The 26277-nt window shown below is 38.2% G+C and overlaps 3 protein-coding genes across 6 annotated transcripts in view; 2 read left to right on the top strand and 1 right to left on the bottom strand.

Annotated features, from left to right (window-relative positions):
• Positions 1-4203, top strand: part of LOC109544335 (follistatin) — a 68621-nt gene extending 64418 nt beyond the window's left edge. For 3 of the 4 annotated variants that reach the window (XM_019914448.2, XM_019914449.2, XM_019914451.2), the window contains one exon: positions 226-4203. In XM_019914448.2, coding sequence (XP_019770007.1) covers positions 226-497 — 272 coding nt within the window. In that variant the 3' untranslated portion in view covers positions 498-4203. The remainder of the gene's footprint in view (positions 1-225) is intronic. The other variant, XM_019914450.2, reaches the window with a different exon arrangement.
• Positions 3991-5140, bottom strand: LOC109544336 (DNA-binding protein RFXANK). The gene is made up of 3 exons (XM_019914452.2): positions 4540-5140; positions 4344-4491; positions 3991-4283 (listed from the first exon to the last, which is right to left on the bottom strand). Exons 1-3 carry the CDS (start codon positions 5041-5043, stop codon positions 4216-4218), a joined length of 720 nt encoding a protein of 239 aa, XP_019770011.1. The 5' UTR covers positions 5044-5140; the 3' UTR covers positions 3991-4215.
• Positions 5141-5371: 231 nt separating this feature from the next.
• The window catches only part of LOC109544334 (membralin), a 54660-nt gene continuing 33754 nt past the window's right edge, over positions 5372-26277 (top strand). Inside the window, exons 1-6 of the mRNA XM_048661986.1 lie at positions 5372-5558; positions 5730-6281; positions 6332-6541; positions 6600-6834; positions 6945-7035; positions 21073-21130. Coding sequence (XP_048517943.1) covers positions 5756-6281; positions 6332-6541; positions 6600-6834; positions 6945-7035; positions 21073-21130 — 1120 coding nt within the window. The 5' untranslated portion in view covers positions 5372-5558; positions 5730-5755. The remainder of the gene's footprint in view (positions 5559-5729; positions 6282-6331; positions 6542-6599; positions 6835-6944; positions 7036-21072; positions 21131-26277) is intronic.

Below are 26277 nucleotides of genomic sequence, written 5' to 3'. Positions count from 1 at the left end.
TCTGTGTCTAGTCTAGACTAGTTTGCCAGTTTGCGGACTGGGGATCTACATATTTTAATGTCATATTTTCCATTACTTTGTTCCAGTTGTGTTGGCCACGCTGGGTGCTCTAATTGCCTTTCTACCAGACTAGTTAAGACCTAAAGCTATGCAAATTCCCGTCAGGTTTCAATTCAATTAGGGCTACTTCCAAGGAGGATTAATTCGGCTTTTCTTTGCTTGCAGACAACGTAACATGCCACAACATCCACTGCCAAGACCGGCAGCAATGTCTGCTGGATATGGAGGCGGGTGGGCGGCCCCGATGTGTCGCCTGTTCGATTTCCTGCCGCCCCAAACTCCTGCATGGTCCTGTGTGTGGTACCAACAACAGCACCTACCAAACGTGGTGCCACATGATGCAGGACGCCTGCTCTAAAGGTTACGTTATTGATACCAAACATTCAGGCAAATGTGTAAGTTTTGCACTTTGGATTAGTGAAATTGTATGGGGATAAACCGAATAGTAACTTGCTCGATTAATTCAATTAAAGCGCTTAAAGTTTCTAGGGGTTTCGCTCTAGTACCATTTTACTAAACAGAGTCTCTTCTTTGATTGTCCACTGCGTCGTTTTTGTGCTCTTAATCAGAGAATTTTGGTGATTTTTAAACCATTTTGGTGCAACTTTCCGCGCTTTTGGCACGCACATTTTCAAGTTTCAGTGGAGTCAAAAATAGAGCTTCTAGGGAGTTTGGCCCGGCGCCATTTTAAAGCGGAAAGTCTTCACTGATTGTCCAGTGCATGGTTGTTAAGCATTTCAAGAGATAATTTTGGCTAATTTTTTATGCAATTATCCGCCTCGTTTACATGCGAATTTTCAAACTCCAGGAGCGCCCAAAATAGAGTTTCCAGGGGTTTCGTTCTAGTGTCGTTTTAAAGGGCAGAATATTTTCTTTGATCGTCCACTCTGTCGTTTTTGTGCTCTTGATCGGAGAATTTTGTTGAATTTTAAACAACTTTGGTGCAACTTTCCGCGCTTTTGCCACGCAAATTTTCAAGCTTCAGTGGAGTCAAAAATAGAGCTTCTAGGGAGTTTGGTCTGGCGCCATTTCAAAGAGCAAACTATTCTCTGATTGTCCATTATGTGGTTGTTAAGCATGTCAAGAGATAATTTTGGCTATTTTTTGAAGTATTTGATGTAATTATCCGCCCCATTTACATGCGAATGTTCAAACATCAGTGGAGCCCAAAATAGAAGTTCTAGGGGTTTCATGCTAGTAACGCATTAAAGAGCAGAGTCTCTTCTTTGATTGTCCACTGCGTCGTTTTTGTGCTCTTCTTAATCGGGGAATTTTGGGGATTTTTAAACAACTTTGGTGCAACTTTCCGCGCTTTTGGCACGCAAATTTTCAAGTTTCAGTGGAGTCAAAAATAGAGCTTCTAGGGATTTTGGCCCGGCGCCATTTTAAAGCGGAAAGTCTTCACTGATTGTCCAGTGCATGGTTGTTAAGCATTTCAAGAGATAATTTTGGCTAATTTTTTATGCAATTATCCGCCCCGTTTACATGCGAATTTTCAAACTCCAGGAGCGCCCAAAATAGAGTTTCCAGGGGTTTCGTTCTAGTGTCGTTTTAAAGGGCAGAATATTTTCTTTGATCGTCCACTCTCGTTTTTGTGCTCTTAATCAGAAAATTTTGGTGATTTTTGAACATCTTTGGTGCAACTTCCACGTTTAATGCACGCGAATTTTCAAGTTTCAGTGGAGTCAAAAATATAGCTTCTAGGGAGTTTGGCCCGGCGCCATTTCAAAAAGAAAACTCTTCTCTGATTGTCCATTGCGTGGTTGTTAAGCATGTGAAGAGATAATTTTGGCTATTTTTTTAAATATTTGATGCAATTATCCTCCCCGTTTATATGCGAATTTTCAAACATCAGTGGAGCCCAAAATAGAGTTTCTAGGGGGTTTCATTCTAGTGTCGCATTAAAGAGCAGAGTCTCTTCTTTGATTGTCCACTGCGTCGTTTTTGTGCTCTTAATCGGAGAATTTTGGTGATTTTTAAACAACTTTGGTGCAACCTTCCGCGCTTTAGGCACGCAAATTTCCAAGTTCCAGTGGCGTTAAAAATAGAGCTTTAAAATGGCTCTAGAACTAAACAACCATTGTTCTAGTGCTATTTAAAAAAACAAAGAATCTTTTCTGATTGCCACCGTGTGGGTTTGGGTAATTAAACAGAAACTTATGGCGACTATTAAAAATCTTTGATGTAACTTTAAGGTCTTTTACACGTGAATTGTCACGAAAACGCCTGTGGCGCTCCAAATGGAGTTATAGAGTCATTTTAAAGAGCAAAGTCTCTTCTTTGATTGTCCACTGCGTTGTTTTTGTGCTCTTAAAGAAACAATTCCAGAATTTTTCAAAATCTTTGGTGCAACTTTTCAAGTTTTTGCACTCCAATTTTCAAGCTTCAGTGGCGTCAGAAACAAAACCTTAAGGAAGTTCGTTATGGTCCCATTTTAATGAGCAGAACCTCCAATCTGATGGTTCACTGCATGATTCGATTGCCTTTAAGCAGATATTTTTGGCGATTTTTGTAAATCTTTGATGCAACTTTCACATGTTTTGCATGCAAATTTTCAAGCTCAAGTGGCGTCAATTACAGAACTGCTAGCAAATTTGTCTTCGTGCAATTTTAAAGAGCAAAAGCTCTAATCTAATTGCTCACTGCAAGATGTTTGAGCATTCAAGCAGACAATTTTGGCCTATTTTCAAACCCTTTCATGCAACTTCTAAGTCTTTTGCCCGCAAATTTTCTGTGGAGCCCTAAAAATAGGTTCTGCGCTATTTTAATCAGCAGAGGATCTTCTCTTATTGCCACTGCTGGGTTTTTGTGTCCTTAAACAGGGATTTTTGGCGAATTTTCCAAAATCTATAGTGCAACATTCCTCGTAAAAACTTCAGGGGCACCAAAAAAACAGAGCTTCTTATGCCAATTTAAATAGCAAATATTCTTGTTTGATTTCCCGCTTCGTGTTCTTTATAATCCCAATTAGGCAATTTTTGGTGATTTTTTACAGTCTTTGCTGCCACTTTTAATGTCTTTTGCATGCGAAGTTTCAATCATCAATAAAGACTAATGTCTCGTCTCTGAATGTCCACCGCAGAGCAGAATAAATCCATTGAAATTCAAAGTACTTTGGAGGTTTGTAAATATTTTTCAATTTTCTTTAAAACGCGAGAACTTGCATTCGAACGCTCGAGTTGAAATTTTCTTCAAAAAGACGGTAAATTATTTGCCGTTGCTCGGTGGTCACAATATTTTCCAATTAATTCTAGGGAGCAACCAAGGAAATGTTTGAAATAAAAATCGTGCTATGATGGTCAATGGAGGTTTTATTTCTCACTAATCCAAGAAACCCGCAAATATAATTTAACATCAAAGGTTGGTGTCGATTAATGGGAGAACAAGAGACACTTATATACCATCTCCTTCAACAAAAATTCTTCTTACACAAACTCCTTCCGATATATTCTGGATCATCGGCATTGCATGATTAAACCTGCAGACTAACGTTACAGACAATCAGCCTTCATTTCGAGGATTACCGAATGGTTTTCGCTCAGAAACCCTTGTTTTAATTAAATATGTACATACCCAGATCCAGCAGATTGCAACTCAAACGCAGAAAACTCACCAAATCATTTACTTCGCATCACAAAAATCAGAATGTTGCAATTATAAAAATCATTTTAAACTGTAGACTGTTCGGATTATCCATGCATTACTTTATGTGTTTCTAACCGAATGTAGCTAATGTGCCTGTTTCAGATTCTGAAAAACGACATACGGCCGTGATTGGTAGCCGTGTAGCTCGTAGGAAACATATCGAAACCAAAGAAGTCACAAGAAGACATTCACACATAGACTAACTAGCTGTAATTCCATGTTAATAACTTAGGCAATTCTACTTAACTAGACCTAAATGTATTAAGCAATTAATTTATACGATGATAACTTATAATAATTTATATTGTACCAAAAATAATACGCTGACTAACACCTAAAACCATTGGCCAATTGGCCTGATGTTAAACACACATTTATTACTATCAACAACTGTACTTTGCAGGCAAATCACCCCTAAAAAACTTGGACAATTGAGGTTCAAGCCAGTCAGTGTATAATATGTTAAAACTGTAGCAAATATAACATTCGCATATTTAATATGAGTATCACTTAATCCTCCTTTGTGGATTGGCCGTTCTCCATATACATAATTATATGGTTTTCTATCACAACTTGCGCTACAAAACAGGAGGCAAACTCAGGCTAACAAGGAATTCTACACTCCACTTTCCGCTTACCTGACGTACTATTGCTTTCTACAGCTATGCTCAAGGCTGTGTCATCGTCTAAGTTAACGAGTCCAAAGTTGGCGCCTTGCCCCAGAAGCTCCTGGCAAGTATGCGGATGGTTTCCTTTAGCTGCATACATTAAGGCTGTATTGCAGAGCTAAAAAATCTATAAAAGGCCTACAACAATTATTATTTTTGCACTCACATGATCGACATGGTCCACCTTAGCCCCATGGCTCAGCAACAACTTAACGACCTCGTGATGGCCTCCACTGGCCGCTAGAATCAATGGAGTCTCCTCATCAGGCCCCAGTTTATTTACATCGGCATTGTAGCTGACCAGAAGCTCCACAGTATTGTATTGGCCGTAGGCGGCGCTCCAATGTAACGCAGTCAACCCGTTCACATCCACCACATCCACATCGGGTTCCTTTAGAATATCGTGACTGTTCAGCTCTCCTTGCCCGGCTTTCATGTGGAAAGTCAGCTCTACTGGCTGCGGTATCAGAGTCTCCGCCTGCGTGTTGCCCCGTTGCAAGTTAGTGAGCACGGTGGAGGAGGTGGAGCACAGCTTATAGGGCTGAAAGGCGCTTTTGCGGTTTTTGTCGTGCAGGGACTGGGGCGACCATTTCTGGGTGAAATTGGGCGACCATGAGGCATCTGCACTGCCTTCCTCGTCTCCTCCTGCTGAATCTGGACTTGTATCCATCAGGAAACTGATAAAATCGGGCGATAATCACAAACACTCACTCAGAAAACATTGGGGTTATATGGGGTTATGTTTATGTTCATTGATGTTCATGAAGGTCAGGAGTGGCCGATGCGCTTCACGTGACTTTATGAAAGAGCTTGAAAAGCATTGTGCGCGGTTTGAACGGATATATATGGATTTTTATATATTTGCAAAATTTGTTAGAAAAGCCCATGCTAATATTGGCATAAATTCAGCAATACGGAAAATATTAAAAAAAATTGTGAACATCTATGGGCTTAATAATTTATTAACTGATAAACACAAGTTCTGACAAAGTGTACCTGAGCGGCCAGTGGACACTCCCAGTTTGTCGGATGTTTTCGATTGTCAGCTGTTTTCTGTCATTCGTTATCATATTTTCTTTATTCTAACGTTCTGATTAATTTTACGATGCCCAACGAAGCCCTGCAATTGCCACTTTGAAGCCCCATCGTGTATGAGAGCAGCTCATTGTGTCCCAGTAATCAGAGGTAATTTGCGCTTCCTAATGTGAGGTTAGGAAATGTGAAATCTGGGCCCCAATTTGGCAGTGCGCTAGCTCTAGGTGAAAAACTGCCGCAACTTGGCCTGCTCCTTTGATTGTGCTTGGAAAATCCCTCCAACCATATATAGGAGTAAAGCTAATGTTGCCCTAATTTCAGGATGCGATAAGTTTCACTTTTGAGCCATGGCAGAGCAACAGAATCCGCTCAACGCGGATAATCCCCGCAACGTGATTCCTCATCAGGCAATTCGGCAGCCCTCGGTGACAGTGAACAGACGAACATACCTGAACTTGGCTCATGTCCGGGAAAGACTGTTCCATACCCTGTTCTATAGAGCAGCCCTAGCGTATGCTCGAGCCTTTCCCAAGCCTTTGAGGCGATTCATCGAGTTTGTGATGCTGATCAAGGCTTTCACAGCGCTCTTCGTCTTGGTGTATATCCATTTTTCCTTCTCGAAAACAGCCAACACTTGTTTGGATAGTGTGGTGTCCAATTGGCCTAGAGATGGAATCTTGAGAGTCGAAATTATTAGGAATTTGGACAAAAGCTACTCGTTGGCTGACAGCTATGCCAAAGAGGAAAAAATCACTCAGCTTGCCAGGGAGGAAATGTCTGGCATAATGGGGCTGATTGCTACTAACTTGGATATTGAGCCCTCCACAATGGATCATGGTTCTAAAGAGATGGAGAATATTTCTGAGCGAACAAGTAAGTAATTGAATGCGGAAGTTGGGTTCAGTACTGATTGATGTTTTTAGGTCCCATTGAAACAGCCCCATGTCCCTCAACCGGACAAACCTACATAAATGAATCGTTGAATGTTTCCTCAACCAAGTGGAGTTTGAATATGATCACACTTGCTGCCCAGCTGCATTCAGATGTGGTGATGACGGAAAAAGGCCAGCCTGCTATTGATGGCCAGCAAAAAGCCAAACAAAAGCTCGAAGACTCCAGGCAAATAGACAAGGGTATTTTGCCCCCGGATTTTATCTGGTCACAAATAAATATGGCAACTATTTTGCTTAGGAGACGCTTACATCTACGAGTACTCGCTGGAATATGGCTTTTTGCGCTTGAGCCCTGCAGCGAGGGCAAAATTGAATATCCCAGTAAAAGTGGTGTTTTTGGACCCCACTAAAGATGCCTGTTTCGGGGATTCGTTCAGCCGTTTGCTCTTAGAGGAGTTTCTGGGCTACAATGACATTCTCATGACTTCGGTGAAGGCTTTTGCTGAACGGGAAGACAACAAGGGATATTTGAAGTGAGTTTTTGTTCCTTTGCTGCCAGCTTTCAGCTCTAATGATTTTGTCTGAATTACTCAAGTAAAGCATTTTTGATGGTATGCTGGATAAAGTTTATTTTGGTTTCTAGGAATGTTGTTACTGGTGAAAACTACAGATTTGTGAACCTCTGGATGGCCAAAACCGCGTACATTCCAGCCGTGATGTGTATGCTGATTTTTGTAAGTACATAACTTTGACCAGCTTTTACGACACGCAGGTCGTTACAAAAAGTAATCCAATAAGCAAACTGAATACCTACGAGTTTTCTGAACTTTCTGAATGTTGAATCCGCGGCAAATTCCCTTGATGAGTCGTCAAAACACCGACAGAAAATGGAACGTCAAAGGAACTTTGCCTCGGCTCAAGCTCGGGTCGGGTTCAGCTTGTTAGGTCTGGACGCACCAAAATTTTTATGAAATCTTCTGAAAAGCGGCGAAATGCGAAAGTTTCAGCGTAATTAGATCAAAGCGTTGCAAAGCACTGAAAATATTCAGCGTTGTTGCATTTTTGGTTTGGTTGTAGAAAACCCTGGCCAAACAGAGAAACCGTTTCTTCTAAAAAACAAAAGTTCGATAATTTTGAGAAAATTTCCTTAAAGGCGGTTTGATGCGAAAATTTTACTAAAGCACTGAAAATTAACGTTCGTTGTTCCATTTCTGGTTTGGAAATGATACCGAGCAAATACTTAGGAAAAATGTTTTTCCTCCACAACTGACTCAAGTTGGCCATTTTTTGCGAAATCTCCTGAACTAGACAAAAGACTTAGCAAATCGCAGAAAATAATTCTTTGTGCTTTTCTGAGGAAATCTCTATCTTGTGGAAATAAAGAAAAGGTTTTTTTCTTCGCAATCGATCCAAAATGGATAATATTTGTAAAATATCCTGAAGACTTGTAGACTGAAGAGAGCATATTATTTAGTGCATTTCATTTTCAGTTGGTGTGTGGTTTTTCAAAAAATTAGTGCGTCAGATAAAGCCTCTACAGGGTGGCAAATGAAATAATACAAAATTGGTGCAAGTTCCACATGCCCTCAATTGGACAAAAAGCGTTTTGTTTTGTATTTAGGCCCCACGGGCAATAAGATAGATGTCATATATGAAAAAAAGTTCTTGAATTTTTTGACAGTCGTTTATTTACAGAGTGGTCTTAACAAATTTACTTTTTGGTCTTGCAGTGATATATTTTTTCTCTTGACCCCGTTTTCAAAATCTAGTGTTTATATTAAAGTTAAAACTTCAGAACAGTGAACTTGAGAAGTAATAATTGTATGTAATAAACGAAAGATGCCAAAATGATCGAAATGTTTGAAAGTGAACACTTAAGTTGAAAATCTTCCAGATTTCGGGGGCAATTCTGATTCAGCTATTTTTTGTGCCGCACTGTATATCGAATTTTCAGCTTGAATCATCTATGTAGTTTAAGCTTCAATATCAGCCCTTCAATCGTGAAATATCAATTGTGAAACTCGGTTCAGGAGTAGAAAAGTTATCGCCGCAAATACAAAAAGTTCATTTTTTGAGAACTTTTTGTATTTGCCTTTTTTTGAACTGTTTCGAGCTTTTTGATTTATCTTTACCAATAAAACCGTTTCTTTTGACCAACTAGGAGCATGCCAAACTTTGCAAAAATTAACATTTGGTCATTCGTCGCCCTGTAGAAAATTTACCTTAGGTGCTCAATTTGTCCCAAAAGGTTCACTAGCATAGAACACATGGGGCTTAAGAACGGTTTCAACAGAAACCAAATCGCTGAAAGCAATCAGACATTATCTGGTTCCAAAGTTAGGGAAATTTCGTTGTGTAACATTCATTTTGTTGAGCCGTTTAGATAAAGGTTTTTGCTTCAGTTTCGAAAAGTTCGAAAATTTTGGCCAAATGCGAAGTTTTAATCGTAATTACACAAAAGATTTGCGCTTATAAATATTCGTTTTTAGTGAATTTTTGGTTTACAAACGATCATGAGGAAGTACAGAACACGTGTGTTCTAAGTCGAACACAAGTTTGACGATTTTTACAAAATCTCTTGAAACTTGGCAACATGTGAAATTTCCAGAGTTATTAAGCAAGATCCTTTGCAAAGCACTGAAAAATATCCAGTGTTCGTGAGTTTCTGGTTTGTTCATGAGGAGCTTTCGAAACATTTCGTGATCAAATAGAGAAAGCGTTTTCTCTAAAACCTACTCACGTTCGAGCATGTTTATAAAATCTCTGAAAGGTGACCGAATGCGAACATTTCAGCATAATTAGACAGAACATTTTGGAAAGCACTGAAAATTAACGTGCATTGTAGCATTTCTGGTTTGGAACTGACACGTTTTAGAAAACCTTCTTGAGCAAATACTTACGAAAAACGTTTTTCCTCCATAACTGAGTTGGACAATTTTTGCAAATTCTTCTGAAGAGTGGCCGCATGCGAAGTTTCCCGCAGAATTAGACAAAACCACTCAGCAAACCGCAGAAAAATGTCCAACATTTGTGCTTTTCTGAGGAAAGAATTTCAACATCTAAAAAAAAGTCATGAACTTTTTTACCACTTTGCCCAAACAACTAATCAAGGAAGAAAGGTTACCTCCTTTTTCATAAGTAACGTTTTTGCAGCAACGGAAGTCAGTTACTTGGTACAGCTTGGTGCGTTGGGTTGGCGCAACAAACCATTTGCTCAGTAATGCGTCAACTCCTAAAAATTCACTGAGTTACCCAGGACTACTGCTAATATAAGTTTCATATCCTGTTTAGGTAGTGCGCCTATTTTATTCTCCAGGGTCATAGAACTGTCGTACAGACAGTAAGGAGTAGTTATAAAATGTTCCTCCTTTCATCCTTAGGTAGCTAGTCGTTCGTTAAAGGTTTTTCGGACTGAGCCCAGCGGGTTTTTCTTAATTGAAAAGCCGGTACCGAATTGATGTACGTTCCGACTGTTACCACTATGGAAGATAACTGAGTTTTCTATGTTCAAGTTTTCTGAGCCAGGCTACCTTATTGCCTGCAGTGCACGCTCAATTTCTCTAAACGCCCTGACCGCTGCACCCGTCCTATATCAGCTAACCACATGCCATGTTCTGATAGTCGTTATCGTTCCTTGCTTTGGTGGTTGTTGTTTGTTGTTACTTAATCCGTTCCTCATCTGTCCCAGGCGGAGTTACATTGAGAACTGTAGCGGATAAACAACAGCATTGTTTGCACCTTTACTTTTGAAGAGGCGATCGGACAGATAGGTCCTATTTTGAGTTGTTTTATTGCAGGATTATTTATTGAATAACTTTCCATCACGTTCCAAAGTTTTTCGACGGGAAAGGAAAAGTAGGTGTTTATCTCTATTTGTAGCAGTTCTTCTCATCGAGCTACACAAGGCTGAAGATACCAGCCAGGCATGATCGGCTGGCAAGAAATCCTGCCTGTTCTTCTGTTTCGTTAGGACCATATTCCTGGTCTATTATGCCTCCAACTAAGCGGACATAAAGTTTACTCACTGTACTCGTAATCGAATTACTTCTATAATGAGAGCACTGGTCTTTATTACCTTTTTTGTGAATGGGTGTTAGCTGCGCTCTTTTCAGAGGTGTGATAAACGGTTATTTTGATGTAACCACTTCCACGTTCCAGTTTCATCTTGGTAATAGGTTCCAAAATGCGGTTCCAAAAGGAAGATGTTACTTTTTACATTTTTCATTACAAATGCAGAATAATGATGATATATAATAATTTCCTTTATTAAAAACATAATTCTTTCGAACGAAGTGATACACAATCATCAAGGTAACGCGCAACTACACACAACATATTTTCCGTTGACAAATGGTTACTGAAACTGCTGCAACTGCATAGAGTGCTCGACGAAAATTTTTTGCAGATTATTTTTACTGATTCTAGTTCGTTGTGCGTTAATGATAGCACCCGCTTTAGAAAATAATATCTCACATTTCGTTTCACAATAACATTAAATAATCCACAATAACAACAAACAGAAATGCGTGTTTGGCTAACCTCGACGAAGTATTACTCGATTTAATTTTGGTACCATCAAAAAATAATTTTAAAAAAGTATGTCGACCTTACAACGTTTATGACTATTCAAATAACTTTCATCTTATCTCTGACTGAATTTATATTTGAAAATTGTCAGCTTGCTTAAATGCAGGTGCACATTCTGCTTAAAACATACACACTACACACAACATATTTTCCGTTGACAAATGGTTACTGAAACTGCTGCAACTGTATAGAGCGACAGCGCTCGAAGATGCCGCATCGGTTCTGTGCTGGCGCGAACCACTTTTCAGGTTTATGAGGCGGTTCCTAAAAAGAACGGTTTAATTCGGCAAACGGCTGCAGCTGGATAGATCACTCGACGTTTTCACTACGGTTTCAGGTCACACGTTTGGAACACTGTTATACGGTTACGTTAAATACCGACCATCCCTAGCTCCTTTCCAGTCTGATGGGATTCGTTCCCGGTTTTCGTTTCTCGGCTCGGATCGTCGGTTTTTCAAAAGTTCTGCTGGTAATTCAGTGAATTTTCAGGCACTGGAGACGGTTTGGTGCGCCAATGACACGCCATGACATTCAATAGTGGTCGGAAATCGTGCCGAAATACAAGTTTTATTTTGGAACATGTGTAGGCGACATTGTCTGTGCCTCAATTTGTGCCAACACTGCCGGGAGTCGCGATGAGTTATAGCGCATTCGCGCACAGAGCGGCAACAACTCAACACAGTGTTACCCATCTCTAGATCAGACTTTTTTGTAACACCCTGTAATTGTTCTACAACAGTTGGAAGTGAGAATGATGGTAAACGTAATTAATTCGACTCATCCATATTTCATTACCCTGCCGGTGATAAATTACGAAATTCGCGATGCCAAAGCGGGTCTTATTTTCCCGATAAAATTGCCTCATTATCCTAACACATAACGTAAATTATCTTCTGTAGCGTCAGCGGAGCGTCATGGGCAATTTGATGTCGCATTTCAAAGGTCGTCAATTTTTGCTAAATAAATTTTTAATTTTCTGAAAGCCGTTATCGTCGTTCTTATTTCTCTGTTTCACGCGCCTCTTGTAACACATTTCGTGCGGCATAAATGCAGGGGGGCCGCGCAGACTTTACATGTCGAATTATTCCACTCGTTAGGGCAATTTGTGTGTGGGAAATGGGGAAATGCCGCACACGATCATCCACGAAAATCGGTCGCGGAAATTAATTGGAGACTGTCTTTTATTTTATTTGGTTTACTGAGTTTCGTTGCTGAAAACTGTACATTTTTAGCGCGAGCTGCGTTATTCTGAAACCCTTTTATGCCCATTGCCCACCCAATTAGCCGGAGACAGGCAGCAACATGCGCTTTCTTAATAAATGCCGTTTATGAGCTTTCTTGTTGCTCTCTTCGCCCTGCTGGCTGCAAAGTGCAGCGTCTTAGGCTGCAGGTAAATTAATAAAGGGAATTTAATATGCAAAAGGGGCATACTTTTCTAAACAGCTCATGCCCTTGGAGAGCTGCATAAAATACAGTTTAAAGCAGGAATAGCCGGTCTAATTCGGGCTGACTGCATTTTATGCAGGAAATGGACTTGATCGCTATAATTAATATCGGTTTCATTGATTGACAGGCGCAAAAACGAAAGAATGAGACATATTGGAAACGTTTCCAATTAAAGTAGATTTCCCTCAACGTTGTTGTGACATTTTCGTCATTGAATGGAAGAAGGGAAGTCGTTAAAATAATTTTATCGGTGAAAACGAAGGACATTTATTGCGCCCCCGCTCAGAAATCACAATATCGAAACAGTCATCCATTATTTATGTTACAGATCGCCGAGGACTGATAAATAGAATTAAATAAAAGTCGGGAATAAAAGGGGAATAAAGCGTTTTGTAAAAATGTGTTGCCACTGCGGGTTGAATACCAAGTTATAGGCGAGCAGTTAGTGAACAGCACTTTCTAGCAGGGAATCAGCGGGAATTTCCCTAATGCAAGCAGTCGCATCGATCATTCCTTCATTGTTATAAATGGTTTTCTAATTTATTCAGAAAAGCGTTTTCTTTCAGTAGAATCAATCGCGTGACAATGATGGCACTCCAATATGACGTGAGTCATTTCCGGTTAGCTGGAGATACTGTTCGGTTTCCCTGCAAAGACGGCAAAAAAATGAGGCAAAATCAGAATTTCCGGAAACCGGTTTTCCCTCGCGCTTTCCGCCTGTCTGGACCAGCAGCGAACCATCATTATCATTGTTGTTACCGTTTACGCAATGTGAACCCGAACATTTTCCACATTTATTTCCGTTCTCTATTGGATCGAGTCGAAGGGCAATTATATTTTATTACTGACGTCGTCTATTGAGCAATTCGGTTCGCAGAAAAGCGCATTTTTCCTTTATGATGATGGATAAATACAGGTGGAAGTGGATGCGTCGTCGTTCACGGTAACAGAATGATACAATTGGACAGACTGAGGATGCTTGGAAAATATGAGTATTTGAGTGGGAAAATGTCTTTAGTGTCTTTGTTCGCGATTTTTCCTGAGATTTGGTACGAGATGTTCGTTTCTTGTCGAATATCGGGATGCTCAATTGTCGATTTTCAATCAGAGCGATTTTTAACATTTTGTCTTCAGAGATCTCAGAGTTTTTAAGAGTCAAAGTACCTGTAAACATTTCAAGGTGTTCCCGATTTTTTCACAAAAACGGGTTTATTCCGCGTTCATTTCTGGTCGCAATTTTCATACGTGTATTACTTTTCCTTCCACTTTTACCAGACTTTGCAATAATGGCATCTGGAAATGGTCCACCTCTGTCTTTTTCGTATAAATATAATATTAATTAAGAAAATAATATACAGGCTGATTCACAACCTTATGGACACAGAGCAGGGGTGTGGAGGACCTTAAAACAAATCGAGTTTCCATTTAAGTTTTTTTCTTCCATTTAAGCTTCTTTAAAAAATTCCTCAGAAGTAACCTAGATACGCTAGACTCATGCGATTAGATCCCTTAAAACATAAGTAACTTGTCCGAATAGAACGCTGAGCTATGGAAAAATAAAAAAACCTGCATTTTTGTCAAACAAAATGAAAATCTTGAGAAATTTGGTATATTTGCTTGTTCGAAAGCAAGAAGCCACATGGAAAAAGTTTCTCTGTGTGAACCTCCATGTGGATACACGTCCAGAGCTGGAACGGTCCGAATGAAAACACGTTATTGAGCAGTAGATTAGTATCGGTTGAGTACCGGCGTAGAACTTTTTCGCGACTTTTTGCACAACATACATACATTGCTGAATGGCTGATTTAACTGTGAACTGTGTACAGGGTGATTCACAACCTTATCGAGACAGAGCGTGTAGAGAAACTCAAAACAAGTCCAATTTACATTTAAGTGTTTTCTCAGGCCCATGGTTAATCAGCTACAGGGTGTTAAACTTAAAAAAAAATCCTTTTACCCCCAAGTTTTTTTGTGGTGCGCCAATGACTTCAACCGAAGAGATTTTTGCATTTGCTGTTCAATTTAAGAATTTTCTGATCTCTTGCAGTTTTTTCGTATCTGTCTTCGTTTTTGAGTTATTTGCACAAATATAAGTCCATGTAGAGTTTCTGTATGATTTTCTATGAATTTTTTAAGATTTTTTTTGTGTCCTTTTGTTCACATTTTTCTCTGAAAGCTTCAAGTGCAAGTCGCAGTTAAAATAGGGATGGCTGACGAGTTAACTTAAAAAAAAAAATTACTTTAATTTAATTTCCAATAATTAAGGTTTATCTGGTGTAAACTAATCCAAATAAAAATTCACAAAAATCTAACGAATATTTCAATTTATTATGAAATTAATTTCTTTCACAAAAAAATGTGAACAAAAGAACGCAAAAAAATTATAAGAAAATTCATGGAAGATCACCCAGGAACCCTACATGGACTTATATTTGTGCAAATAACTCGAAAACGATGACAGATACGCAAAAACTGCAAGCGATCAGAAAATTCTGAAATTGAACAATTGAACAACAAATTCAAAAATTTGTTCGGTCGAAGTCAGTGACGCACCACAAAAAAGTCTGGGGGTGGGGTAAAATGGGGTATACCTCCAGAAAAAAGAACACCCTGTAGATTTTCACAACCAGTCGCCTTACCTACGGGTGAAGGGTCTAAACGTTAGCCTACGTTAAAAATTTGAGCAAAATATCTCATAAACTGTAGGAGTTAAAGAGAAAATACCAATTTTTTTTGAAACTTTAACACCCTGTATCTGATTAACCATGGGCCTGAGAAAAAACTTAAATGTAAATTGGACTTGTTTTGAGTTTCTCTACACTCCCCTGCTCTGTGTCGATAAGGTTGTTAATCACCCTGTACATAGTTCCCAGTTAAATCAGCCATTCAGCAATGTACAAAAGCGCAATCCAGGATCCATCCAAACCACATTATTTTTCGTTTTTAACATGAATTCGTTGCCTTTTCAGTTCACCGAAAAAGTCGCGAAAAAGTTCTACGCCGTTAATCAACCGATACTAATCTACTGCTCAATAACGCGATTTTCAATTTTTTTTGTCAAAAGTGCATGTTTTTAGTTTTCCAGGGCCCAGCGTTTTATATGGACAAGGTATTTTTTAAAGAAGCGTCACGACTGTGCTCTTATGTCTTATGTAATTGTGAAAAGTCGGGGAACTTTGCAGTTTTATTGATATTTTCAGGGTGATTAGTGCGAAAGTTTTACTCTTCATTGCGCCAATCGCATTTGTCCAGCTTCTGTAGTTTTTGGCTTATGAATTTGTGACCACTGCTCTAGTGTATAACTGAGATTATCAATTTTTTCATGGATAAAAACCAGCAAACTTTTCCGTTTTGTTTGGTTTTGCTTCACAGTAGAGCGGATATTTTTCTTTATTAAAGAGGCTGACCGGCAAGTGTCTAGGTTTAGGGTTCTTCTTAGGATCTTTTGAACACAAGTGTTCACTAGGTTTTTCTGTTTCGTATACTTGAATAATCAAGGAATTAGGGCTTCATTAGGGATTTAGGAATTTAAACTTCGGAATTTTTGGAAATGGAGTTTTCCATGTTTTAGTTGTTTGGCAGCTTGGGTTCTCATTGCATGCAAATTAAGGAAAAGTTGCAATTTTAGTTAACGTTTCAGGCATTAGCTGGCGGAGCCTTTTCCCACTTTTCTGTTTAGTTTTACTAGTTTTCTTGTTGGGCATATTTAAAATCAAAATATTTACTGTGATTGTGTGGATTTGCTGCGTCTGTTGAATGCGTGAAAATGTACATCTACACATTGCAAATTCAGGGAACTAATAAGGCTTTAAAGAGCAGATTTTTCTTTATTAAAGGGAGCAGATGTTTAGCTTATCTCATTTTTTCTTATACATTATTGCGAACAAATCTTCTATTGTATTGTTTAAAATTTCTTGATACTCTGATGTTGTCTTTAATGCGGCGAAGTCAGGGAATTTCATGATTTTATTGGGAGCTTTAAGGTATTAAAATCAATTTTTCCTTTTTAAACGGATTAATCTGATGTTTCTAGGTTTTCAAGTTTCTTACGAAGGAATTTCTCACTAGTTTTCCATTACTTTTCTAAGCGTAATAAACGCCAGAAAATTGACATTTTCAGTACCTTTTCAGGGATTAACGTGCAGATGTTTCTCTATTAAACGAGTTTAAGTCTAGGTTTTTAATGATTTGCTGTTTCGATAAGCCCAAACCAAATTTTCCGTGCAAATAGTGCGAATGTTTCTCTACTCAATAAGCTCACATTTCTTACTTTGTTTAGTCTTTTACTCACAAGTTTTGGAAAGCTAAAAGTTCACTTTGTTTAAGTTAATTGACAGTGGTTTTCTTCAAAGCATGAGAAATCAAGGAAACTCGCAATTCCTTTGACACTCATGATCAATTGAGAAAAAATTTGGTTTCCTGACTGTTTCTAGGATGTTTTACTTTGTTGCTGTTTTTACTTGAGCGAATATTTATGCAAATAACTCCTGGGCATGATTTTTTTTTTCTACTAGTCACTGGCTGTTAATGTCTGAAAAATGTCTCCAGAAACATGAGGAAATTGTTGCTTTGTTAGTTTTTCTTTAAAGATAAATGGATATGTTTCTCCACGCAATGAGCAATCGGCATTTTTTAGCTCCTGCAGTGTTTGGCTCGTACATTCTGGAAAAAGATCCATTTTGTACCAATCTATTAGTTGCTTGTTTTCAATGCATGAGAAACCAGGGAAAATGGTAATTTCCAAGTATTTTTCAGATATTATTGAACTGTAAAAAGCGAATGTTTGGCTACTCAATAAACTAACCCCATTACTTGTTTGTTTTGTGGGTGTGTACTTTGATTAGTTTTTTACTCAAAATTTTTGGAAAATTGTTACTATGAAACTTAAGTGGCAGTCGGGCTTTCCAAAGCATGAGAAATGAAGGAAAATCGTAATTTATTCAGGGATTGGATCAGGAATTTTTGGACAAAAAGTTTCCAAAAATTTAGAGCAATTTTAAAGAATTTTTCAGGGATTGGAGAGTCTAGTCTTCGTTATTTTTGAAAACTGTGTCCACTGAGCTCTTGTCGATTTGCAGTTTCGGTTTCTGAGGCGTTTAAAATCAGGACAACTAGCGATTTTGTTGGCATTATGGGAATTAATAGAGTAGAATGTATCTTTCGCCAGTGAATTCTTCTAAATCTGTGATTTTTGAATTAAAAATTTTCCGAACTAACGAGTCCACTGTGTTCTAGTTGATCAGCAGCTTGGAAGTTGAATCCTGGAAAAATGAAAGAAAGTTGAAATTTCTGTGAACTATTAACGGGGCTAACGAGCAGGTCTCGATATTCTCCAGGTTTCTATTTATGAATAAAAAAAAAGGTTTTCCGGCAAGTCAATTGGTATTGCGATACTGTTTTTAATCCGTAAAAATTCTGAAAAAATCGCATATTTGTTGCTATAGAAGGCGATTTTTTAGTGCTGTCAGTTGTGGGTTAAGTTTGGCTTGGGAAGTTAAAGGTCGTATTTTCCATGAATTTTCTTTCATTACGCTCATGCTGTTATTGAAGACACCGGTAATTGCAAGAGTGAAAAAATCAAAAGAAAAAGATGCTCACAGGAGATTAATCTAGCTCTTCGTAACTGGAAAAATCCTGAAAACTCCCAGAAAGTTCCTAGTAACGTGAGTTTTTCCACACTTAAAATAGCGCATTTTGTCTTTCGAGTGATATTATGGTCCGGATTGTGGGATTTTTGGGTTTTTGTCCTCGTCTTAGTAGGCCAAAAAATACTGGAAAATGTTAGACATTTCCTATTAAAGTCGGTTTTTCTTCACTTAAAAGCGCGGACTTTCTCTTTCGAGTGATCTTATGAGCCGCATTCAGGAATTTTTGGATTTTCTTGGCGAATTTTTGAAAAATTCGTGTTGTTCAACGACCGATCGCTTCGATTTAGTGTCTGAAAAAAAAATCGTGAAAACTCCCAGAAATTTCCTATTAAAGTCGGGTTCTCCTCATCCAAAGCCGAAGATTTTTTCTTTCGAGTGAGATTCTGGGCAGCCTTGAGAAATTTTTCGTTTTTCCTTGACAATTTTTTTAAAAACTTGTCATCTGTCCCAACGGCCAATCGCTTCCCCTTAGTAAGTGAAAAAGATCCTGGAAACTCCCAGATATTTTCTAATCAAGTGAGTTTTTCGTCTCTTAAAGCAGCCGATTTTCTCTTTCGAGTTATGTTATGAATTTTTGAAAAATCCGTGTTGTCCAACGACCAATCGCTTCTCAGAAAAAATTCTGAAAACTTCGAGAAATTTCCTATTAAAGTGGTCGTTTTCCTCATTCAAAGTCACATATTTTCTCTTTCGAATAATATTCTGGGCAGACTTGAGAGATTTCTGGTTTTTCTTTCGCAATTTTTTTAAAACTTGTCTATTTGTACCAACGGCTAATCGCTTTCCCTTAGTAACAGAAAGCAGCCGATTTTCTCTTTCGAGTGGGGTTATGGGTCGCAGTCGGAAATTTTTTGTTTTTTTTTGGCGAATTTTTGAAAAATCCGTGCTGTCCCGCAATCAATAGCTTCCATTAAGTCTGAAAAAATCCTGAAAACTCCCAGAAATTTTCTAATCAAGTGAGTTTTTCCTTACTTAAAGCAGCCGATTTTCTCTTTCGAGTGATATTCTGGGCAGCGTTGAGAACTTTTTCGTTTTTGCTTGACAATTCTTTTTTAAACTCGTCTATCTGTACCAACGGCCAGTCGACTCTCCTTAGTAACTGAAAAAATCGTGGATACTTCCAGAAATTTCCTATAAAACTGAGTGAAAAGAGTCAGTTAGAGTGGATTTTATTCAATTAAAGGAAGCAATGAGTAGGCGGATGGCTTTTTTGGTTTTCTCCCTAGGGATTTTTTATAAGGAAATTATTATGCTTTAGTTGAATCGCTGCTTCTGTTCTTCATGCAATATCAATCGACATATCAAGAAAAGGGGCGATTTTTTTTGAATTTTGAGAGCAAATAGAGCGAACGTTTCTCTATTCAGTAAACCAACCGCATTTTTTTCGGTTTGCCAGTTTTTGACTCACGAGTTTTTTTTTATGTAGAGACAAATGGGTTTTTAAAACGCGAAAAATTAGGGAAAAATTGCAGTTTTAGGTGCACTTGCAAGATAAATAGAGCAATTGTGTTATATTGAAAGCATTAACTGCGCGGTGGGTTTATTTTAATCGAAGGTGATAGAAAAAATCAAGACCCCAAATTTAGATTGCTTACAGGAAAAAGTGTTTGATACGGAATTTAACACGCAAAACTGATCAAACATGCACCCAAATTCAAATCAGCAGTTTGTTTTAAACAAATACGAAATTTAGTCAGAAAAATGAGTCCAAGTTCGTTTTGAATCAACTACACGGAAACCAGGAGAGAGAAACTGCCTGAGGTGATCCTGAGCGAAACAGTGGTGGTGTGGGACGCCACTGGAATAATCGCATCCTGCTGTCACCCGATAGGTGACATAATTATATGGGAGTAGGCCATGGGGAGCCTGTTAACCCCTCGGCTCGAGTACCGCTGATTTATGTGTAGTTCCCCGGAAATCGGATATGTCCGCTGATTAGCACCAGAGATGACGCAGCCAGAGTGTGCCCGCTGGCGCCCAGATCGTCATCTTTTCGCTGCCGGATCATATTTCATTCCGGGGGGCGCGGCCGAGGGCCTGGAAAGGGCACCGGAATTGTGTATTGGGGCCACGGAGCCATTCCGTAATCAGATTTGCTTTGTTTCGGTCGAAACCTCGAAGCACAAACAATTGATAAATGATCCTCCTGTCGGCTTATTCTTATAGGATAAAAGCCGGCTAGTTTCACGAATAATCGATATTAATAGTCCAGGGAATACGGGCGGCGTTTTTATTAGCTTTTCCTTTCTAAGCCCATTGGTACAGTCGACTTTGTCCAACTAATTAACATTGCTGAAGAGGAGTAAACAACGCAGTAAACATAGAACCAACCAGGCTGCGAGCAATAACAGGAATGACCAATCAAATGAGAGAGATACAAAGATGTTAGAAGAAAAATGGGATGGCATTAAACAGTTCCAAAGAAAACCGTCCAGAATTGCATACCAGGAGAGACAAAGCAGAAGAAACCGGCATGGATGACGGACGATGCTCTTAAATTAACGGAAGATAGGAAAAAGTATCGGAATAGAGTGTGGAGTAGCAAGTGGAAAAATAGAAAGCAATTCAGCAGAATATTTAACAGCGAATAAAGAAACCGAAAGGATCATGTGACGATCATGGGCTCGAAGAACTCGAGAGGAAGCATGGCAAACGAAAAAATGCAAAAAACTGCAAAGCGAACCATTTTTTTGAGTCTGTCCATATTTTCCACAAAAATAGCATGCAAAAGTTTTTCTGTGGTTTCATAAGATTTGAAATAACTTGGAAGATCAATAAAAACGAAAATCCAAAAAATAACTTTTTTCGAAATTTCTCAAAAATAAAAGAAATACTTGCTTTTTGAGCCCCTTGATTGCGCAACAATTTCCTAATTTAACCGACTTCGCCTGTCGATAATTTTTGTACTTGTTTGCTGTTGAGGAATCCAAAGCATCCATTTGCGCTCAGGACACGTCAAACAGCTTGGAAAATAAACCATCTTTACCACCAATAGTAACTCCGTTTGCGATGCAAGTTGGGAAGTCGTCGAGCATTTGCCTTGCTTCATTCTTTGACTGTTTACCTGTTTAAAAAGATTAATTGTTTCAGACTGTGATCGTCAGCATGCTGCTCCGCTACGCTCACCACCAGATATTCATTTTCATCGGTAAGTTTTGAATTTTTAAAACCATCTATCTAATCTCCACCCAGTTTCGAGCTATCGCTCCGAACTAAGATACTTATAGTTTGTCTTTGATATTGGATTCGCATTTGGGCGGCCAGTGTAACAAGTTCCGATGCGAAGAGGAAAGACGAGCGGTCAACATGTGGGTCTGCCGAAGCCCCGGGGACACTCGGCCCCTCTTTTCTTTGCCCTTATGGTATTTGCTGTATCAACTATAACCAGAAATATATAGAAAGAGTCAACCGCAGAAACGTATTATAAAGGACTGAGGCAGAGATTAAAGGAATATCCAGTGCGGAAAGTTACAAATCCAATCCGTTCCAATTTAACGCTATAAAATACTTAGGAGCGGCCAGTTGGGGGGCCGATTCTTAATGGGATTTTTAATGTTGTGCGTCTTGCATTGAAGATTTCTCCTCTTCATCTAGAGGAAACAATGCTTTTTTTCCACGGAAATTTTTGGGACCGATTGAGGGTTAATTTCTTACATGCAATTAGAGCGGAAACGTGTCAGATAACTTTAAAGCGGCGAAACTTTTCAAGTTTGAATTTGCGAAACTTATCCAAGATTGATGAAGCAACGGTAAAAAGGGTGAGCGCTTCGGCAAAGAGAAGGGGTTGTAAAGTTTTATCGAGTTTTGCAGGAAAACATCGCTGCTTTGCAGCACGCGGTTCTATTGCCGATCGAATCGGCATCGCTTTCCACTTGCCGATCCAGTTTGATTGATCCTCTGGGTTGTAATCGGGGCAAATTGCTGGAGTTTCATAGTTTTAATGCGATTTTTCCTAAGTTTAGTGTTCAATTTGCTGCTTCTGGTTTAAATGCGTGATAAATGCGGGAGATTTTGCTATTTTAGAAGCACTTTTAGAGTTTATAGGGTCCGATTTTGGCGCTTGACCGAGCTGATCGAAGGTGTCTGATTTTTCGGTCAGTTAGGACTTTTTTTGAAATTTGGTCTTAATATTTTCCACCAAAAACCCCAAGAAAATCGCTTGAGACATTCAACGCAAAATTTAGCTGGGGACTGGAAAGTCGACGCTCTTGTTCGATGGCCGATTGTTCGTTTATTGTTTAGTTTTAAGTTAAAGAGAGTCGCAAATTTGGCAAACTTTTTAGGTACCTATTAAAGAGCCGGGTTTTCTCTACTAAAGGAGTTAATATACAAGCGTGTGCTTTTTCGGATTTTTTTTTCAAGTGTTCTCAAAAACTGGGTGTTTCTTGTGCTCTTGTGGATTTGCCGCTTCTGTTTTGGTTGCTTGAAAAATCAGCAAAAATTGCGCTTTTCTTGACGTTTTTAGGAGATAGAAAGGAACTTTTTCTCTATTGAACGACCGAACGGCTTGTTTTTATCTTTTCAAGTTTTTTTCTCAGGATTTTTAAGAAATGACGAATCTACTGTATTTTTGCTTACGGACGCTTTGGTTTTCAACGTCTGAAATTTTTTTTAGTTATTAGATAGTCGGGTTTCCTCTCTTAGAGAAGCTACTGTACAAGTCTCTATCGTTTTTGCTTTAGTCACAGGATGTTTTTAAAATAAAACTTTGGCTGTGCGTTTGTCGATTGCGTGAAAAATCAGAAAGTAGTGCGGTTTTGTTCGCACTTTTAGAATCAACCGAGGGAATTTGTTTACATTGAATGAGCAAAGGGCGTTTTTCTATCTTTTCTTTATTCCTCATACATTTTTGAATCTGCTGGAGTCTAGTTTATTCGTAAACATTTTTGAAAATAAAGGTTCCCTTCGACTTGATGGTCGCTTGGGGTTTCAATGTATAAAACTCGTAATTCTGGCGATCTTTTCAGGTATTAGAGTACTGATTTTTCAGTGTTTTCGAGTTTATTACTCAAGAATTATAGAAAATAAAGTGTTTCTGTATTTTAGTCGATTGGCAGCTTGTGTTTTCAAAGCCTAAAAACTTTGGAAAATTCACATTTTTGCCAAACATTTCAGGTATTAAAAAGACGCATTTTCTCTATTAACGAAACTAATGTGCAACTGTCTACTTTTTTGATTTTCCTCTCAAGAAATTTTGAAGACGGCCTGTTTTTGTGCTCTTGTCGGTTTGCAGCTACCGTTTTTAATCCATAAAAAAATTGGAAAATTGCGCTTTTATTGGTAGTTTTTTTCATTGTAGGTTGATCGACTGTTTGGGTTTTCTTTCAATGCGTGAAGAATTAGGAAAAAAAACATTATTTTGTTGAGCTTTTCAGACCATAGATATCCGAGTTTTCTCCATTAAGGGCACTAATATCCAGATGCCCATTTTTCTGATTTTTTCCTCAGGAATGTTCGCAATCAAGATATTCACTGTACTTCTGTCGATCTGCTAGTTGGGCTTTTACTGCGTGAAAAATCCGACAAAATTGCACCGTTATTGACACTTTTAGGATAAATAGGAAGAATTGTCTTTTGAATGACCAGGGCGCATTTTTCTATCTTTGCTGGTTTGTTAGTCTCGAATTTTTTAAAATCAAGGTTTAAAATCAAGGCGTTACCGTATTTTCGTTGACTGGCAGATTAAGTTTTTAATCGCTGAAAAATGAAGAAAAATCGAAATTTTTTGGAATTTTAACAATTAGCTAATACTGATGAGCTGTTTATTAAAATGAGCAGCCGCAAAAGAGTCTGGCTTTTTTAGTTTTCTTCCTAAAATTTTCTGAAATCGAAAGTTTGTCGCACTTTGATTCTTCTGCTTTCATTGCGAGAACAATCAGACAAAACAGCGCGTTTATTACCACTTAACACACAAAAATAGAGCAATTTTGCATGTCCGAACCGCATGTTTCTCTTGTTTCTCATCCATTTTTTTGAAAATAAAGAGTTCTAGAAACAAAATAATTTATTTTTCCAAAATATACGTTTCACTGTATTCCAGCTGATGAGCAGCTCGGGTTTTGAGTTTCTCAAAAATTATTTTTAAGAATTTTAAAGAATTTTTCTCGGTTAAAGAGTTGTCTAATACAAACGTCTATATTTTAAACTTTTGTTCTCAGTAATTAAAAAAAAATTTGTCGGTTTGCTGTTTCGGTTTTTAATGCGTAAAAATTCCGCTTTTATTGGCCGTTTTAGGGTAAATAAAGCACCCTCCATTGAACCGCATGTTTCTATCTTTTCGACTTCATTACAAACAAATTTTTGGAAAAATAGAGTTTATTGTAGGTACTTTAGTTGAGAACAATGGTTACAAACAAAAAAAAACCAACAAAACGTTGGTTTTCAATGTGGAAGAGTTAGGAAAAAAACGCAATTTTGGTGAGCGTTCCAGAGTACAGGGAGGCGAGTTTTCTCTATAAAATTCTTCATAATATTCGCGAACTTTTCAGTAATCTGCAAATCTCTCCCGTTTCTGATGTTCTTCTCAGGATTTCTTGAGAACAATGTGTCCAATGTGCTCTTGTCGATTTGTCGGAAAAGTTTTTTTTCCAAAAATCAGCAAAAATTGCGCTTTAGGATACATAGATCAAAGTTGTTTCTTTTGGGTAACCGCGTACCCCTAAATTTGTATTATTTTATTATATATATTTAATTTGGGAAAATTGCGAATGTGACAAACTTTGCAGGGATCAGAAAGTAACGAACTAATGAACAAATTTCTATTTTTCCCCATTTAATCTGAGAAAGTTTTGAAACTAAGTAGTCCGTTCATTATGCTCTCGTTCAATTGCCGATTGTGTGTTTATTTCATGAAAAATCAGGCAAAATTGCGTCTTAGGATATATAGAGCAAAGTTGTTTCTACTGAGTAACCGGATGTTTCTAAACTTTTAAATTTAATCCTTAAACATTTCGGAAAATAAAGATTCCACTGGATTCCACTTGATTGGCAGCTTCAATTTTAAATGCGTGAAAAATGAGGGAAAATCACTGTTGTGGCAATGTTTTCAGGGATCAGAAAGTAACGAACTAATAAACAAATGTCTATTTTTCCCCATTTTCATGTGAGAAACTTTTGAAACCAAGTCGTCCGTTCTCTACGCTCTTGTTCGATGGCCGATTGTGTTTTTATTGCATGAAAAATTACGCGTGTATTAGGAGTTTTGGACACAGATTCGTCTCTATTGGAAGCCCTATCTGCCTGTTTCTGTCTTTTTAAGATTTTTTCTAGTTGAATGCCAGCTTTGGTTATCATTGTCTAAAAAAGTTAAAAAGACCCGCAAATTTGGCTAAGTTTTCAGGTATTAATGAGCCAGGTTTTCTCTATTCGAGGAGTTAATATACAAAGGTTTACCGTTTCCGATTTTTTGTCAGGTGTTCTCAGAAACTGGGTGTTTCTTGTGCTCCTGTGGATTTGCCGCTTATGTTTTTATTACTTGAAAAATCAGCAAAAATTGCTCTTTTGTTGACGTTTTTAGGAGATGGAAAGCAGCTTCTTCTCTATTGAATGATGTGATCTTCTCAAGTTCTTTTCTCAGGATTTTCTACCGCATTTGCAATCAACAAATCTCTACCGTTTTTGCTTTCGTCAAAGGAATTTTTTAAAACAAAGCCTTGCTCTGTGCCGTTGTCGATTGTGCAAAAAATCAAAAAGTAGTGCGGTTTGGTAATTTTAAAATACGCACTTTTAAAATAAACCGAGCGAATTTGTCTTTATTGAATGAGCCAAGGGCGTTTTTCTACCTTTTCTTTATTCCTTAAGCATTTTTGAATCTGCTGAAATCTAGTTGATTGTTAGCTAGCGTTTTCAATGTCGCAATCTCTCCGGTACTCTGGTTTTCTTCTCAGACATTTTTCAAAACGGTTTTGCTCTGTGCTTTTGTCGGTTTGTTGCTTATGTTTTTATTGCGTGAAAAAAATTGTATGTTTTTTTGTCGATTTCTAGATGCATAAATTTCGCTTTTTTGATAATTCGGTCAAGTTGAGCGCTAGCGAACGACAAAACCGTATTTTTCCACATTTTTAAATTTACTCCTAAACATTTTTGAAATGAAATATTCCACTGTTTGGATTGATTGGCCGATTGAGCTTTCAAGGTGTAAAAGTCGTAACTTTGCCGAACTTTTCAGCTATTAGAGTACCGATTTTTCAGTATTTTCTAGTTTATTACTCAATAGTTGTTGAAAATAAAGTGTCTCTGTATTCTAGTTGATTGGCTGTTTGGGTTTTCAAGGCCTAACGACTTTCGAAAATTTAT

The sequence above is a fragment of the Dendroctonus ponderosae genome, unplaced genomic scaffold, assembly GCF_020466585.1.
Source record: "Dendroctonus ponderosae isolate FM_Combo_2020 unplaced genomic scaffold, Dpon_F_20191213v2 Dpon_F_20191213_10, whole genome shotgun sequence".
Taxonomy (NCBI): domain Eukaryota; kingdom Metazoa; phylum Arthropoda; class Insecta; order Coleoptera; family Curculionidae; genus Dendroctonus; species Dendroctonus ponderosae.
This window is presented reverse-complemented; position numbering and strand designations above follow the sequence as displayed.

Bases quoted from the DNA above. Each gene is read 5' to 3' on its own strand.
- LOC109544336 (XM_019914452.2), bottom strand. From the start codon at position 5,043: ATGGATACAAGTCCAGATTCAGCAGGAGGAGACGAGGAAGGCAGTGCA. The intron at 4,492-4,539 runs GTGAGTGCAAAA...TAGATTTTTTAG, and splicing joins AGGTGGACCATGTCGATCAT to CTCTGCAATACAGCCTTAAT. The intron at 4,284-4,343 runs GTAAGCGGAAAG...CCTGTTTTGTAG, and splicing joins AGAAAGCAATAGTACGTCAG to CGCAAGTTGTGATAGAAAAC.